At 40.4% G+C, this 18228-nt stretch overlaps 1 protein-coding gene across 1 annotated transcript in view; it reads left to right on the top strand.

Moving 5' to 3' along the window:
- Window positions 1-453: 453 nt before the first annotated feature.
- Window positions 454-18228, top strand: part of tox (thymocyte selection-associated high mobility group box) — a 71626-nt gene continuing 53851 nt past the window's right edge. Inside the window, exon 1 of the mRNA XM_040039527.1 lies at window positions 454-1111. Coding sequence (XP_039895461.1) covers window positions 1007-1111 — 105 coding nt within the window. The 5' untranslated portion in view covers window positions 454-1006. The remainder of the gene's footprint in view (window positions 1112-18228) is intronic.

Raw genomic sequence — 18228 nt, 5'->3', positions numbered from 1 at the left:
GTGTTCTGGAACAGGTTCATTTCATAGAAAGTGGGAAACAACAATATTCCTGCCTTGTTGTCTCTGGCAAACCTATGTCCTGGTAAGACTAAACTATAATGATTAGCCAAAGTTTAACAGATAAGCCAACAAGCTGGACAAGGTGATGACAGTCAAAATTAATACATAGACAACAGCTAACTGTACAGCACCTGGCTGGACCTTATAACACTCTCCCACCCCTCTAGATGGAGCACGTGCTACCATAAGCTCCATCTTTTTTTGCCAAGGTAGCTGCAAACGCCTCATACAGTCAGTTACCACCAAAATAAAGTCACTCTCTGGGGAATAGTATATTCTTTTAAATCATTCATCATTATTTTAGTCAGCGTGTTAATTCTACGAAAAACCTGAAAAAGGTAATATTTGTATTGTCATCGCTAAGCTCTTATTTTTTTCTCCTGACAGAACCCGGGCTTTGTGAGGTGAAACGTACTTCCGGCTTCGTTGTGGCTAACTCTCGCTAACTTGACAGAAAAGGTCTTTGTATGACTGGTCCGCGAGGCACCGCAGCACTGAGCACACGCGCGGCGGCGGCAACAGCAGCAGCAGCAGCATCAGCAGTAGAGGAAAATTCAAACAGAGTCCCAAGCAGGGACAGACAGGGTCCACGACGTCCCCTGTCCGAACCATACACAGGGCTAACGGACGCACTAGAGGAAACGGTGCTTTTTAAAAGCACTACTTCATTTTAACGTTTGTTTTTAACGTGAGAAGTACGTGAACAGGGAACTTTGCTCCCCAGAGCAGCAGTTTATTGGGCAGGAAAGCCGGTGTGTGGAGAACAGCGTCAGCCTAAAACTTCGCTGCCTCTCACAGCTTGGTTTAAGAATTATTTCACCAGTTACTTCTGTCTTTGAAAAAGTTGTTTTTTAGAGTAAGCTCAGGTTTTTGTCAAATCTCTTTAATTTTGAAAATACAAAAGCAAGGAAAGAAACTCGGAAGAGAAGTGGATGTATTTCCAGCCATGGATGTAACAGTTTACCCGCCTCCTCCTCAGCCTCTAGCCGGGCCAGACCACAATAGATTGGGACAGATTTCCTACCCTGACCCGGCCTTTGGGACCAACAAGGTAAGTGGGGGAAAGAAAGCAAACTACCGCACATAGGCTTCTTCTGTTAGCAGATAAAATACACTTTTGTGTTGTCTTATTCTGACTTATTAGTCCCTCTCAGCTGTCTCCCCTCTCCGTGTTCATGTTCCGCGCCCTGCCAATTAAGGGGTAATTAATTGGCTTGTTAGGCTCCAGTTAATTATCGTAGTTACTGAAGGTAACTACATTTGAGTGCTTCTTTTTATATTTTTCACTCACTAGAGGGTGCAGAGCCTGTAATTTTATTCCGACGTTGTCGTCTGTGATGTGATGACACCTACAATTAAAAAGACGCCCACTGGTAATAGAAAGGCCATCGGGTTTAAATATGCTGCATATTTGAAGTCCAAACAGAAGATGTATGTTTGGAATGAAAGAGATGGCAAGCATGAGGGAGGAAACCAGGATCTTTCTTTGTAGTATGCTTACAGAGGTGATCTTGTGTAGAATTTGCAGTACTCATTTCTGATTCTATCTTGGTCAAGGTGAATGGAGTTTGGGAAGCAAAGGTCAGGGTTAGATTTACAGCAGAAACCTGGACCTGATAGGGATCCAGGATGGGTGGATGTGGATGCTTAGCTTATAGGTAGATTGCAGTTCAATCAAATCATGCCCATTTGACAGTGAAAAATTGCCTAATTATTTAATTAGGTTTAGCTAATGACTGCATCCAGATGAATTGACTGCTACTATTAACCTCGATTATCCTCTGTCTCAAATAGACTGGTTCATTTTGTAGTTTGGTACTTTTAAATAGAAGTAAAAAAAATAGTAATAATGAGTTCATTACAAGTAAAAAAAAATACTGACTTTAATGAATTATTAATTAATAAATCATTCTAAGTCAATTGTGCACCTGTAGTTAAGGTGTGTTGAACCCTTTCTCTCTATTTTCTTTTATACTTCAATCTGTTTTATTGACATACCATGCAAACAACAGCAACTGGAAGTTCAAATTAAATACTCATGTCATATGAAATTCTAACAAACCTGTGCAGTAGTTTTCATGATTAAGGCCTTTTAACATCAAAATATCCATCAGGTCACTGACAAAGCATGTAGGATTAGTGTTAAGGTTGGATTTCATTCTAGCCACAAGCTAAACATGCAAATGTTCAGAAACTAGAAGAACTAAGTTTCCAAAGCGGGTTATATACATTCAAGTTTGCATTTCATTTTTTTTGCTGTAGAAACTTTTCAGCTAGTGCTGGAAAAAAGGTTGGAGGTTAACCTAACCCAGACTCTACTCGTAATCCTAGATTGGTTGCTAGTAACCTACTTAAGAGGGTAAAATGTAATGCGCACCGGGGGAACCAACAAAGGCAGGCCTGTAGCCTGATGTAACATTACAGTCATTACTTTTGACTCCACCTTTGCTTTGTTTCCACTGATGAGTTTAACTGAACTCTTTCTCATACGGTTGGGTCTGTGCCATTGCGTCTGTGCCCTAAAGTTCAGCCCTGATTATTTCCAAAGCTCTGGAACCCCAAAAATGCCACCGTCAGGATAGTTCCTTCATTGTTGGCCACATGAACAACTGGAGACCATCTAATGAAACAGTCACACCAGCCACGGTGCTGTTGAGCTCGCTGACAAGACAGATGTTAGAAAATATTATATACCAGAGAATGACACTTCAAATGGAGAGAACTTACTTACAAATCACAAATTATGGGATGGGGCTGTGAAGTGGAAGTTGATTAAAATCAGTGAGAACCCATATTTCCTTTGGTGAAGCCCATTTTGAGTTCAAGACTTCTTGAGTTGCTTGAAGTGGTTAACCAATGATAGACATATTTAAATTAGTATGCTCATTGTTAAGTTCTTGTTCAATAATAAAATATGCTGATATACGTGTATATGTGCTGGAATAAGAAATATGCTCGGCTGATGGAGTCTGTGTATGCCACCGCTCTGTTTGGATTATGAATCAGTTTGGTAAAAGTGGGGAGACTATTTCTTGACTCTGACATGACCGTGCTGTGTGATCTCTGATGGTGCACAAATGTAATTTTTCTTTGAATAAAGTACAAAAATAGCAGATTTGGAGAACTTCTAAACTATATGCAGTTTGTAGGTCATGGAGCAGAAGTGATGACAAAGCTGTTGTGACCTCTGACCTTAATCTGTGGTTATTGGGCGTAAGCAGCACATATGTTAGTTATTCCCCCATTTTTTTTTGATTTATTTATTTGTTACCGTAATGACTAAACTCACTGTGGTGTATACTGGGCTGTGTTTTTAAGCTCATAATCACATCAAGTGTGGAAAGGCCCCATATAGCACTGCGCCATGTTGTTGCTAGTGTGTATTTGTTTCAGAAAGAGGGAAGGAGAGATAGAAGATAAGAGCTCGGAGGATGTGGAGAGAGAGCAAGCTTGTGTGGTTGGGGGTAGGGATTGGAAAGAGAGAGAGAGTTGTTGGGGGTAGGGATGTTGTAGATGAGAGAGAGAGAGAGAGAGAGAGAGAGAGAGAGAATGCGAGTGAGGGAGAGGGAGACGCGCGCGCGCACACACACACACACACAGAGGAGGTAGAGTGTGTGTAGTGGGGGTGGGGCCACCAAGGTTTGTACTATATTTTTTTTTTTTCCTCTGTGTCTTTTGATTCACGGCCCTGTCGGCCTGATAGAAGAGATCATATTACTGCATAGAGGGGCAGAGAAAAACTGAAGAAAAGGGAGAGAGGCCAAAAGTAGGAGAGTTGATTAAACATTAATTCAGTTCTTTTAAAGACGTACTTGAGCTTCTTGGTTGGCTCTGAATCTGAAATGAGTGACTGTTTTCAGGAATTCAACCTCAAATACAGAGCAGTTTTACTTTTCTAAAGTGGCAAAATAAGTCTGATTTCACCCTTTGCTCTTACACCAAAGGGTGTAATGCAGGCCATTTACCATTTACACCCTTAAAATACACTGCATTGAATAGCTTCACGGTGAGGCCCATGCTACTTTTAGCTTGTGAGTCTCTCTGTGTTACTGTCTGTGTCTGTTTGTATATCTTTGGCAGAATGTAGTCTTAGAATCCTCACTTCATCAACAAATGGATTAAACAAGATAAATTATCCATCAATCCAAAATAATCCATTCTGATTAGAGCTCTGCATTAAGGCTGCTTTATAGCCAATTCATAACAACCTATTTCTCAAGGTTGAGTATGACAGCTACTGATAATGTAGGGTGTTTAATAAAAAGAAAAATATTGGTGCAAAATTAATCAGTAGCTTGGTTGTGTGGAGAAATGTAATAAAAAAACAAAACTAAATATAAAGAGATAGTTTACAGCCGAGCCTTCTGGCATGCAATTGGCTGCAAATAAAAACCTCGAAGAATTGCAAGTAAACTGTGCAGCATGTCTGAATACAGTCAGAATTTTTACAGATGTGTTGCTACATGTTAATGGGTGTAAAGTTCAATAAGAGGTTGTTGTCACATAGGGTTGGGTGATTGGACAAATATATCGATAGTTTTTACAAGGGCGATTTATTTCTTTATTTACCAGTGAGTAAGTTTGCTAATAATGATGGAGCTAATAGATGCAGTCAACAGAAAAAAAAATAGCACTGTTTTAACAGCACCCTCTTTCATCTGCGAGCAAATGCACCCTCCTCAGAGTGCGCCCAAATGCTTGTTGTTGGAGCTGCAGAAGCTGGTGATAGCCTAGCATACTCAGCTGGATGGTGGACACGTACATGCTCATGCAAGTTAGTCGTGTTTGAGTATTTTGCTCGCAAAGTACTCAAACACTTTGCTGTGTGCCACTTGTACATCTGCACAAGTGGCATGCCGCTTTGGTTACATCCTTAGGTATACCTCTTTCATCTGGTTTAAAGCCAAAGAAATCCCAAATTGGTGACTTTATATATATATATATATATATATATATATATATATATATATATATATATATATATATATATATATATATATATATATATATATTAGGGGTGCAACGATACACAAAATTCACGGTTCGGTCGGTTCGATACTTTGGTGTCACGGTTCGATATTTTTTCGATACAAAAAAATGTTCATGCATTTTTAATTTGTCATTTATTAAAATTATAAATATATATTTTAACTCAAAAGTACAGTTTTTAAATTTAACCCTAACCCTTGTGCGTGTTTTTTATTTTGACAGCGAATGCGCACCTGCGGACCACTTATGTGCAGCCCTGGTTATTTAGCTCATCATATTGCAGCCACAGAAATTCTTTTGTCCATGAAACCATAAAGCTGCACTTTCTTTTTGCCTTATAGTCTGATTTGTCATAACTTCTCCGTTTTGTGGTAAGCTTTTCTTTGGCTGTCACTTCTTCACCCTGACCTGTCTTATTTGGCTCAGCAGAACTGAAATGCTTTTACACGCTCACTCACATAAGCTCAGCGATTCTCTGCGCGATCAACCTCTCACATGTTTAAGCTGCGGGAGATTTCACTTGTCATGTTTGCATAGTAAGCTAACGATTAATAAGACGATGTCAGAGGAATTGGTGCACAAATTATCATCACTCACAGATCAGTGCTGTCGCTCTCTATACACAGTTCGCACGATTGCAAAGTGAAAGCAAAAAAACAAGCGCAAATTCAAACGCGACTTCAATATGTCACATATTGACAGTGGCTCACCGATGCCAATGACATAATTACCCAGCTACATTTCTGAAAGAATGCAAAAGCATTGACATATATTTTTCCTACAATAGCCCGACGGGCAGGGAAGAGAGATTTTGGTAGCCCGACTGAAAAAATCGCTAGCTCCGGGACGTCGGGCTAGCGATATTGCGAGCCCTGTATCTGATTGAGGAATCACTCATCTTTGGAAAAGAGAGTTTATTACAGAGAAATGTCTCTTTCCAAATTAAAAGCTATACTATCCGCTTCTTCTGGGCTATATTCTCAGCAGCATAAGGAGAATCATGTGCTAACAGCTGTCTAAATGACTCGGCTAAAGTTAGTAGCATGCTTGCTTTTTTTTGTCTGCTTCCACTTGTCTTTGCACTAGGATGATGTCGGCGTAAATGTGCAGTCATATTCGTTGTGTTCCCACTAGTGCTTTCAGGTTAATCTCGTTGAAATGACCTTAACGCCACAACACGGCAAATCTCCGTTAACGAGCTACCGCCGATGTTTGGGGCTAGACTGCAAACACGTTAACGAGCTAACTGCGCTAACACACTAGTTCACACCAATGTAATTGAGCATTGCATGGCACATCCAACATACTGTTTTACTTTAGTCCATGACTCGCTTACCTTCAGGGTCATACGTCACATGAAAACCAAAATAATTCCAAACGCCAGATCTGAATGTTGCAAGTAGAGCTTAACTTCTGTCTCGCTAGCTTGCCCTGCTCTCTTCCTTCTGACCATGCTGTCTGTGTTGAGCGCTCAGTGGATCTGCGCTCGACAGTGCAGCCTAGGCGGAGTAGTCGAACACAGATTCACTGAGCGCTCAACACAGACAGCATCGTCAGAAGGAAAATTGATAAAATAAATTACAAATGTTGTATTGTTCGATACATATGCGTACCGAACCGAAAGCACTGTATCGAACGGTTCAATATCGATACGAATATCGTTGCACCCCTAATATATATATATGTATATTTTTTGTGCTGTCAGCGTTAGCGCGGCGTTATCACGACTAGCGTGATTAACAATTAAGGTTTGCGCAGACAGAGTCAAAATCCTGGGGGGGGTGGAATTAGTTCGTCCATGTTTGGACTTCTTCTGTGTTGTAAACGCGCAAATCAGTCCGTGCATGATAACATTGCCCTGCCCATGCGCAGACTTTTTGACGATTGCCGGTTGGAAAATTGCCGGTTGGAAAATTTTTATACATCGCCCAACTCTGTTGTCACATGATTCTTCCACCTCTGTCCAACATTGCTTGTGCTTTTAATATAGAGCTGGGCGATATAAGATTTTTTCATATCACGATATGTTTTTTCATTTCAGGTGATAACAATATATATCACGATATAAGCCAAATAACTATATTTGTAAGATTTAAATGTGCCTTTGCTCACAAGTAAAATGTGAAATAATCAGCAGCTTGTTTTGATTTAAATATTTATTTCCCATAATAAGTTCAACAGGGTAGATATACTTAAGGAACATGAGACTTTTTCAGATAAATAAAGGCAAATATTGCAAACTACACAAAAGGCAGCTGCTAAAGCGTTTAAGTTTCAAAACAGAACAAACAAAACAGACTACTAAATTGTCAATTCCACTTAGAAACAAAATATTAATTCTAAAAATAAATCTTAGTTTGTTTTACAGAAGAACAGACAAAATTTACTAACTTTTGTCAATATCAAATAAACTGAGAACTAAAAGGAAATTCTCAATCTCTCCTTGTTGTATAGCTTAGCTTTTCAAACAGTTTTAACAGTTACTTTAGTCTGACAAAAGCCGAATGATGAATTAGCGCTTTCAGTCAGAGATTGAGCATGCACCGGTTTTGTCATGATCCTGGGTCCTTTTGACCCAGCGTTTTGTGTTTTCTCTTCGTGATTTTGGTTCTGTTCTTCCTCTGGTTAGCGTTTACTCTGTTCTGCCCGTGTGTTCCTGTATCTAGTCCGCGTTTCTTAGTTGTGTCCTTTCATGTGTAAGTTCCTGTTTTATTGTGAAGGTCTGTGTCTTATGTGAGTGTTTTCAGTTTGCCTCCCTAGTCTCGTCATGTTAATCACTCCCAGCTGTGTTCCCACCTGTATGTAATCTCCCTGTGTTCTCTGAGTGTATTTAAGTTGTGTCTTCTGTCATAGTAGTTGCTGGTTCGTCTGTGTCGTTTCCCCTCGGTCTCCCTGCGTCTCTCCGTATGTATTTCCCCGGACCTCCCTGCATCTTCGTTTCTGGTTTGTCTTATTAGTTTACCCAGTTTAGGTTTCTAGTTTCATGTTTTGCCACCCTTGCTGTTTGTATTGACCCACTATTATAAATAAACACTCACCTGCACCAGAACTGCCGCCCTTTTGGTCCTTACTACAAATCCACACGGCTTGCCCCGCAAACCGTGACAGGTTTATTGTATTTTCAGACTTGCTTTTGGCACAATTTACAGTGCGCGCTACTCTGTTTTTTGTCAGACTTGAAATAGCCAAAATACCTTCACACTACGGAACTTCTATGGCTCTTCCGTTCGACAGTCTCTCCGGCATTGGAACCATCATCTGTTTTCTCTTCGGTAACCTTCGGTCACGCTCTCGGTTGATTTTTCTCTAGTCAGCACACTCATTTCCTCCATTACCCGGGCGGCACGGCGGCTGGCTGCTTCCCAAACAAATACACATGTGCGGCTTGGTACTTGTGCTGTACGTAACAAGTCACATGACGCTGCGGCTGTGATTGGTTCGGCTCTGTCTGCGCTAGTTAATTTGGATTGGCTGTAGGGGTGGGCGATATAAACGATATATGATAGAAACGATATAAATTTAGCCAACGATAGAGATTTTGACTCTATCGCGATAGCGCATGTTGATGATGTCATCAAGCTGTGCCTGTTTTGGTCGAAAGCATCGCAGCGGCTAAAACCATTATCATCTGCAAATTATGGCGGGCGACAGTCATAGCAAAGAGATGAAGCACTCTTGAAATATGGGGAAAGCCAAAAACTGCGCTTCCTCCACTTCCGTAACATTGATTCATTAATGTTGAATTCTCTCGCAGCTGTTCTGTTCCCATGTTGTTGCAGTATATTAATAACTAACCTCGTATTGTGGATGAATAATCTCAGTTGTTCTCCTGACTGAAGTTTGGCCCATGTATAGCATCCTGCTATACGATTGCATTTGTCCCTGACCATCAGAATCCCTCACATTAACTTTTATCGAGTGGAAAAAAAGTTGGCGTTCATCCTCCAGCTTCACTGTGCTAATGTTATGCTAACATAGCTGTGTCGCTAGCAATCACGTAGCACAACATTATATACCAGGTAGTCCAACTTCAGTAACCCTGCAAACGCCACTGCTGTTTAGTTTTCTGTCTTCATTTATGTTGGAAGTGGTAGCAGAGCTGTACGTTTTAATTAGTTTCAAAAATCTCTGTCAGAACATGGTATGAAATGTTTAGGTGTAAACCAGCGAGCTGACTTCCTGTTAACTTCTAACTCCGTTAAATGTAATAAATTCTGTTTTTATGGATGCATGGATGTTAAACTTAATTGTTACACCCGATAAAGCAGCAACGCTGATGATTTTATTAAAGATGAAATAATTTAGACAGTTTTTAAAACTTAGTGTTTGTTTGACTTTGGGACCTGAAGTGGACGGAGTTTTGGACCCAGATTACTCCGCGAAGCTCCTCACTACGGCAGCCGTAATGCTCTGACAATCCATCAAGCAGTGCGGCTTACCAAAGTTGTACTAAAACATTTTTTAACAGATTTCTGCACGCCAAAATCGGTTCGAGGTCAGTAAGCACAACCAGAATTCATACAAAGGGCACACTCTCAATTTTTGAAAAACATTAAAGGATTTTAAGTGTGCCTTACAGTGTGGAAAATACGTTATACATATCGTGATATATATCGTTACCGCACATGCTTCAAATTATATCGCGATATGAATTTTAGGCCATATCGCCCAGCCCTAATTGGCTGTTTTTTTTTTTCTTGTTTTTTTTTAAGAGGACAGGAGAGATGAGGCCTATCGCAATAGTTTAACTTTTCTATCGAGAAAAAGTTATTTCGCAATACATATCGTTATCATTCTATCGCCCAGCTCTATTTTAATATACAACTTTCTGCATATACACTGTTCTCCACTTTACTTGGGCATTTGTCCATTGGTAAATTGATTGCCATTTGCAATTAATTTAGTAATAAACAATTCCCCTCTTTCTCATTTTAAAAGTTCAGTTGCTGTTGTCGTTGTGTTCCTGAATGTTTCATCTGCCTCTCGGAGGGCTTTCAGCTGGCAGTTCTTGTTCTACTCAGAGATCCTCTCAGTGAACAGGAGGGCAAATTTAAAGTGTTCGTGTCCACAGGTTGCCAGTATCCTGTTTAGAGTTTTGGAATGGAAGTGTTATCACAGAAGGCCAGATGCCTGAAGACTTGATATGTAAGGTAACGTCTTCTAGCTTCTGAAACTGTGCTTGTTTATGGCTAAAAGCAGGGCTCGCAAAATGTCAAAATCCCTGGTAGCCCTTCGGGCAGGCACTCTTCAGTTTTTGGTAGCCCAAAATAAATTTAAGTAGCCTGAATTTAAAAAAAAAAAAAAAGGACAATTTTTAGATTGATGTTTTGTTTCCTTTACAATCTAAAAATATTTAAAACACAAATTACAACAACAAATTACAATCATCAACTCAAATATTTTGGTTCTAATTGAACAGAAATTTCTATGAACTTGCAAGAACTGTGTAGAACATGAATCAGTGTTCAGTAAGAGGCAAGTGGAACCAAGTGGAACCAAGATCTAGGACATTTGCTTTTTGAAGTTTGCAAAGACTGCTAAATCTTGCCAATGGCTAGCTTTTTCAGGACTTCTTGTTGTGCTTGGTTTATTTTTAGTATGTTTTTTGCAATTGGTGTTAGTTCTGGGAAAGATACTGCAGACTGAGCAATAATGCATTTCTTGCATTTCTCATGGGTTCTGATGGGGGTCTTTCTTAAAATGACTGGTCCTAGTAACAAAGGCGCTTGTCAACTCAGAAATCGAGGGAAACTCACAACACACCCGGCAGAACATTATGTTATTTAGCTCGTCATATTCCAGCCACATAAATTCTTTTGTCCATGAAACCAAAAAAGCTGCGCTTTCCTTTTGCCTCATAGTCTGATTTGTCATAACTTTTCCATTTTGTGGTAGGCTTTTCTTTGGCTGCCCCTTCTTCACCCTGACCTGTCTTGTTTGGCTCTGCAGAACTAAAATACCTGCGTAAATCCATCTGCTTTTACACACATACTTGCAATTCTCTGCGCGATCAACCTCTATCACATGTTCAAGCTTGCTGCAGGAGATTTCACTTGTCATGTTTGATAGTAAGCTAACCATTGATAAGACGATGCCAGAGGAATTGGTGCGCAATTAATCTGTGACTTACCAATCAGTGCTGCTGCTCTCTATACACAGTTCGCGCGATCGCAAAGGCGAAAGCAAAAAACAAGCGCAAATTCAAACGCGATTTCAGTGTGTCACATATTGACAGTGGCTCATCGATGCCGATGACATAATTACTCAGCTACATTTGCGAAAGAATGCAAAAGCATTGACATATCTTTCCTTCCTATGATAGCCCGACGGGGAAGGGCTGAGATGGATTTTGGTAGCCCGACTGGAAAAATCGCTAACCCCGGGACGTCGGGCTAGCAATTTTGCGAGCCCTGAAAAGGTAACCTAAACATAACTTTAAGCAGGGATTACCTACTTTCCACATCCATGAGTCCACTAGGGACTGCTAGGGACTTGGTGTTCGCTTGCTCTGTGGTAGAGTATCACTTCCTGTTCCTGCTCAAACACAGTGGTTTTAAATACATTATTTTTTCATAGTATAATCTTCAGGTGCTTCGTCCGAAGCACACTTTCTGTGTACTCACTACCTAATTTATAGCCAAAGTATTCACTCGCTGTCTCTGTACTGTTTCGCTAGCTTAGCTTAGCTCGTAGCCGACTCGTTAGCACCATGGCTACTTCACCTGTCCCTCTTGCACTTTCTTGCTCATTGTGTCAGATGTTTAGTTACTCCTCGGCTTCCCTTAGCAGTAATGATATCTGTAACAAATGTAGCATATTTGCAGCTCTGGAGGCCAGGATTGCTGAATTGGAGACTCGGCTTCGCACCCTTCGTTCACCCGTAGCTAGCCAGGCCCCTGTAGCTGGTGCAGCCGAAGATAGCGTAGGCCCCGCTAGCTGTTCCCCGGCAGACCCCAAGCAGCTGGGGAAAGAGGGCAGCTGGGTGACAGTGAGGAGGAAGCATAATCCTAAACAGAAGCCCCAGGTACACCACCAACCTGTTCATGTGTCTGTTCATGTTTTCCCCACTCAGCGACACACCCGCCGGGGGTCAAACTCTGGTAATTGGTGATTCTGTTCTCAGACATGTGAAGCTAGAGACACCGGCAACCATAGTCAATTGTCTTCCAGGGGCCAGAGCAGGCGACATTGAAGGAAATTTAAAACTGCTGGCTAAGGGTAAATGTAAATTCAGTAAGATCATAATTCACGTCGGCAGTAATGACACCCGGTTACACCAATCGGAGGTCACCAAAATCAATATTGAATCTGTGTGCAACTTTGCCAAAACAATGTCAGACTCTGCTGTAGTTTTCTCTGGTCCCTTCCCAAATCAGACCAGGAGTGACATGTTTAGCCGCATGTTCTCCTTAAATTGCTGGCTGTCTGAGTGGTGTCCCAGAAATGATGTGGGCTTCATAGATAATTGGCAAACCTTCTGGAGGAAACCTGGTCTGTTAGGAGAGACAGCATCCATCCCACTTTGGATGGAGCAGCTCTCATTTCTAGAAATATGGGTAAATTTATTAAACCCCCCAAAATATGACTATCCAGAGTTAGGACCAGGAAGCAGAGTTGCAGTCTTACACGCCTCTCTGCAGCTTCTCTCCTCCTGCTACCCCCCCAAAAACCCATCCATGTAGAAGCTAAAAATGACAGCCTCAACATGGCATTTAATCTGTTATTAGACTCAAATGGCTTCTCTCAAAATGTAAAAGAACCCACCCACCACTTTAATCACACTCTAGATCTTGTTTTAACATATGGCATAGAAACTGAACATTTAACAGTGTTTCCTGAAAACCCTCTCCTGTCTGATCATTTCCTGATAACATTTACATTTACATAATGATTACACAGCGGTGGAGAGTAGACTTTATCACAGTAGATGTCTTTCTGAAAGCGCTGTAACTAAGTTTAAGAATATAATCCACCCACTGTTATCATCTTCAATGCCCTGTACCAACACAGAGCAGAGCAGCTATCTGAACGCTACCCCAACAGAGGTCGATTATCTTGTTAATAATTTTACCTCCTCACTACGTACGACTCTGGATACTGTAGCTCCTGTGAAAACTAAGGTCTCAAATCAGAAGTACCTGACTCCGTGGTATAATTCTCAAACACGTACCCTAAAGCAGATGACTTGTAATCTGGAGAGGAAATGGCATGTCACAAATTTAGAGGATCATCATTTAGCCTGGAGAAATAGTTTGCTGCCTCCGCAAAGCCAGAACATCTTACTATTCGTCACTGATTGAAGAAAATAAGAGCAACCACGGGTTTCTCTTCAGCACTGTAGCCAGGCTGACAAAGAGTCAGAGCTCTTTTGAGCCAACCATCCCTTTAACGTTAACTAGTAATGACTTCATGAACTTCTTCACAAATAAAATTCTTATCATTAGAGAAAAAATTACCAATAATCATCCCACAGATGTAATATTATCTACAGCTACTCTTAGTACCATTGATGTTAAGTTAGACTCTTTTTCTCCAATTGATCTTTCTGAGTTACTTCTCAATAATTACTTCCTCCAAACCATCAACGTGTCTTTTAGACCCCATTCCTACAAAACTGCTCAAAGAAGTCCTGATATTAATTAATTCTTCAATCTTAAATATGATCAACCTATCTCTAATAATCGGCTATGTACCACAGGCCTTCAAGCTGGCTTTAGTTAAACCTTTACTCAAAAAGCATCTCTAGACCCAGCTGTCTTAGCTAATTATAGGTCAATCTCCAACCTTCCTTTCATATCAAAAATCCTTGTCAAACAGCTAACTGATCATCTGCAGAGGAATGGTTTATTTGAAGAGCTTCAGTCAGGTTTCAGAGCTCATCACAGCACAGAAACAGCTTTAGTGAAGGTTACAAATGATCTTCTTATGGCCTCTGACAGTGGACTCATCTCTGTGCTTGTCCTGCTAGACCTTAGTGCAGCATTCGATACTGTTGACCATAATATCCTATTAGAGCGATTAGAACATGCTGTAGGTATTACAGGTACTGTGCTGCAGTGGTTTGTGTTGTCTCTATCTAATAGACTCCAATTTGTTCATGTAAATGGAGAGTCCTCTTCACACATTGAGGTCAATTATGGAGTTCCACAGGGTTCAGTGCTAGGACCAATTCTGTTTACATTATACATGCTTCCCTTAGGCAGCATCATTAGAAGACATAGCATAAATGTTCACTGCTATGCAGATGACACCCAGCTCTATCTGTCCATGAAGCCAGATAACACACACCAATTAGTTAAACTGCAGGAATGTCTTAAAGACATAAAGACCTGGATGGCCGCTAACTTTCTGCTTCTTAATTCAGATAAAACTGAGGTTATTGTACTCTGCCCTGAAAATCTTAGAAATATGGTATCTAACCAGATTCTTACTCTGTATGGCATTACCTTGGCCTCCAGTAATGCTGCGAGGAACCTTGGAGTCATTTTTGACCAGGATATGTCCTTCAACGCACATATTAAACAAATATGTAAGACTGCTTTCTTCCATTTGCGCAACATCTCTAAAATTAGAAATATCCTGTCTCAGAGTGACGCTGAAAAACTAGTTCATGCTTTTATTACTTCCAGGCTGAACTACTGTAATTCATTATTATCAGGATGTCCAAAAAAACTCACTGAAAAGCCTTCAGCTAATCCAAAATGCTGCAGCAAGAGTGCTGACAGGGACTAGAAAGAGAGAGCATATTTCTCCTGTTTTGGCTTCCCTTCATTGGCTTCCTGTTAAATCCAGAATTGAATTCAAAATCCTGCTCCTCACATACAAGGTCTTAAATAATCAGGCCCCATCTTTTCTTAATGACCTTGTAGTACCATATCACCCTATTAGAGCACTTCGCTCGCGCTCTGCAGAACTACTTGTTGTTCCTAGAGTGTTTAAAAGTAGAATGGGAGGGAGAGCCTTCAGTTTTCAGGCCCGTCTTCTGTGGAACCAGCTTCCAGTTTGGATTCGGGAGACAGACACTATCTCTACTTTCAAGATTAGGCTTAAAACTTTCCTTTTTGCTAAAGCATATAGTTAGGGCTGGACCAGGTGACCCTGAATCCTCCCTTAGTTATGCTGCAATAGACGTAGGCTGCCGGGAATTCCCATGATGCACTGAGTTTTTCCTTTTTAGTCACCTTTCTCACTCACTATGTGTTAACAGACCTCTCTGCATTGAATCATATCTGTTTTTAACCTCTGTCTCTCTTCCACAGCATGTCTTTTATCCTGTCTTCCTTCTCTCACCCCAACCGGTCGCAGCAGATGGCTCCCTGAGCCTGGTTCTGCCAGAGGTTTCTTCCTGTTAAAAGGGAGTTTTTCCTTCCCGCTGTCGCCAAAGTGCTTGCTCATAGGGGGTCATATGATTGTTGGGTTTTTCTCTGTATCTATGAAGCGCCTTTTGTTGTGATTTGGTGCTATATAAATAAAATTGAATTGAATGTAGATGTTCAGATGTAGTTTGTTTTGATTTATTTTCCCCCAAAAAGTACCTAACAAAAAATCTGCGGGCAGATCTGCTTTTTAGATTTTGGTCTCCCTCTCCTCCCTGTACCTCTGTGCCGCTAGTGAGGCACTCCTTCTTTCTCACCCTCTGTTGGAGAGTTAGTAGGCACCCAAAGTGTATGCGTTGTGGTAGAAAAACAACAGACATGTTCTGGCACACTCTGTGATTGATCATTAAACTTGTAAGTTTAACCAACATTGCATCAGGGGCAATGACTTATGTGCAGTTACAGGTTATTTAGTTACACAATGTAGTGCTCATCCCCACAGCCAGCTGTGAAAATATAAAAGTTATTGTCAATGTGTTATTTTTGTAAATCTTAGAATTCACTAAATGTTTTACACCCTCTTGTCTTATTTGTAGGGCATCATTTGTGTTGCACGTAACAATGATTGACATCAGCTGGACTGTGCTCTCGCTGCCAGATGGCATGGTGTATTTTTAATTGGAGCAACAATGTGTGCTTCATTCTTCTAGTTCATTTCTGGGTTTTGTACTTTTTGTTAACAAAGAAACAGAAGGTAAAGAGCATCAGGCTCGTCATCCCTGTGGCCAGCTGCTAGTTTTAATGAAAGTATATACAGAAGTGAGTTGTGCTGAACTGTGATTGGCTGACAGCGCTCATAGTGACTCTGAACAGATGTGAAAAGGAGAAGGTAATTTGATCCAAAAGTGAATTCACTGTAAATTTGAAGTACCGTGAAGTAACATAAGTGCATATATGTCAACACAAGTATTTGTGGTGAAACTGTATGCAAGTGAGAAAGGAATGAATAAAGACTCACTGAGAGAAAGAGAGAGAGCCTAATGTAAACATGATGATTGGGTAAGCTGGGTGAGGTATTTCTAAAGCAAATACTGAGGAAAAAGTGAACATGGTGGAAAAAGGAGGGCATGAGACAAGAACAGAAAAACATGGGGGATAGACAGTAAGCTGTAGCTATCGAGTAATTTAGTTATTTCAGTATTCTATGGATTATTTTGTTGATTATCAGATAAATACTTTTGTGTTGTTAATGAGCAGCAATAAATATTCTAAAGAAAAAATACAGGTCGTTCAAATCAAACTGTTCATTTGTTTAAAAATTGCAGTGTTTTAATAGTTTAACTGCATACAACACCTGTGAAAAACCTAAACCCTCGCATTGTGTTTACATGCAATATCATAATCTTAAAGAAAACATTTTCTTAAATGTAAAATAATCACAAGTACAGTCATGTCAAGGTGTACATGCAACCTAAAGTAAGGCGTAAAATCAAACTGCCTTTACTATGGAAGGCTTTCTTACATTAATATGTAGCAAAGGAGTTCTGACAGTGTTGTGTCTCCTGGATATGAGGGAGATTTGGTGTGTGTTCCTGTGAGTGTGTTTACATGTTTAAGTGTGCAAGTGAAGGAGTGAGTGTGTGTGCCTTTAAGCCTGTAAAAAGAATATGTGGTGCCTGCAATGAAGAATGGCGAGCAGTCTTCTTTGCCCTGTATTTTGATGCAATGTTTCCTGGTCCAGAAAAAAGGACTTGATGATGGTGTAGATGTTAATAGATGTTAATAATTAATGTTAATAATCATTCAGTGTCCAACCTAGCAGCGTTTTACCGGTCAAGGTATATTTTTACTGTCCTGTAGAAGAAGGGGGTGAAAAAAGCTCTTGTTTTTATATTTTTAATTAATCTTAATACTTATATTTTATATTAATCTACATAAATATGGCCTCATACACCCAGCCATGCCTTAGATTTAACCCTTCTTGCTGAGGTATCAGTGCTTGTAGGACGGCTGCCTAATTTAAACATCGTGCCAGACTAAGCTAACAGTTCATCTGCATATTTTATTTTAACTTCTGCAGATCTTTTTTTGCTGTGTAAAACAAACAGCCATGGATGGGCGCAGCTACAAAGTTTGCTTTTCTTCACTTGGATCTTATTGAACAGGGGGTTTGATTTCTGCGAGCTGTTGTCAGTAAAGGTTTTAATGGCAGTTACAGTAACAAACACTGCTCTTTTTGCCGTCTCTTCATTCGCCTCTTTGCTCTTAACGTGTGTGTGTGTGTGTGTGTGAACGCGTGTGTGTATAGACCGACTCTGGCTTCATGTTAAACTCCTTCCATAGTGACAACTGAAGCATTGGAGCAAAAAAATTTGCGTTGAGGACTTTTTATAATTGAGTTATTCAAGTTACTCGATGAATTGTTGCAGTCCTAGTAGACAGCGAGGGGAAAGATGAGGATTTGTGAAACACAGATTTTTTATTTTATTTTTTTAAAGAAAGAAAAAGATGGAATAAGAGAAAATAGAGAACTGAACTTGTCACTAGGGCGGCTCAATTAATCGAATTTTAATCACGATTACGATCTGGGCTTTTAACGATCATTAAAAATGACTCAGCCGATTATTAGCCCCTCCCTCGTGCTGCTCCGCGCTGCTCCGTGTGGCAAATCGAGCGCACCTCTCTGCATTTCGAACAGGCGTCACAACAATTAAGAGGACCCGAGGAAAGCTCGGAAAGCTAAGCAGAAGTTATTTGGAGACAGTGTTTTATTTAGCGAGTTTTCAGACCCCTTAGCGACTTTTTCTCTTAAAAAAAAAAAAAAAAAAAAAAAAAAAAAAAAAGCCCTGAAAGCGCGTATTGC

Source organism: Simochromis diagramma, unplaced genomic scaffold, assembly GCF_900408965.1.
Source record: "Simochromis diagramma unplaced genomic scaffold, fSimDia1.1 OVJJ01000337.1, whole genome shotgun sequence".
NCBI classification, from domain to species: domain Eukaryota; kingdom Metazoa; phylum Chordata; class Actinopteri; order Cichliformes; family Cichlidae; genus Simochromis; species Simochromis diagramma.
This window is presented reverse-complemented; position numbering and strand designations above follow the sequence as displayed.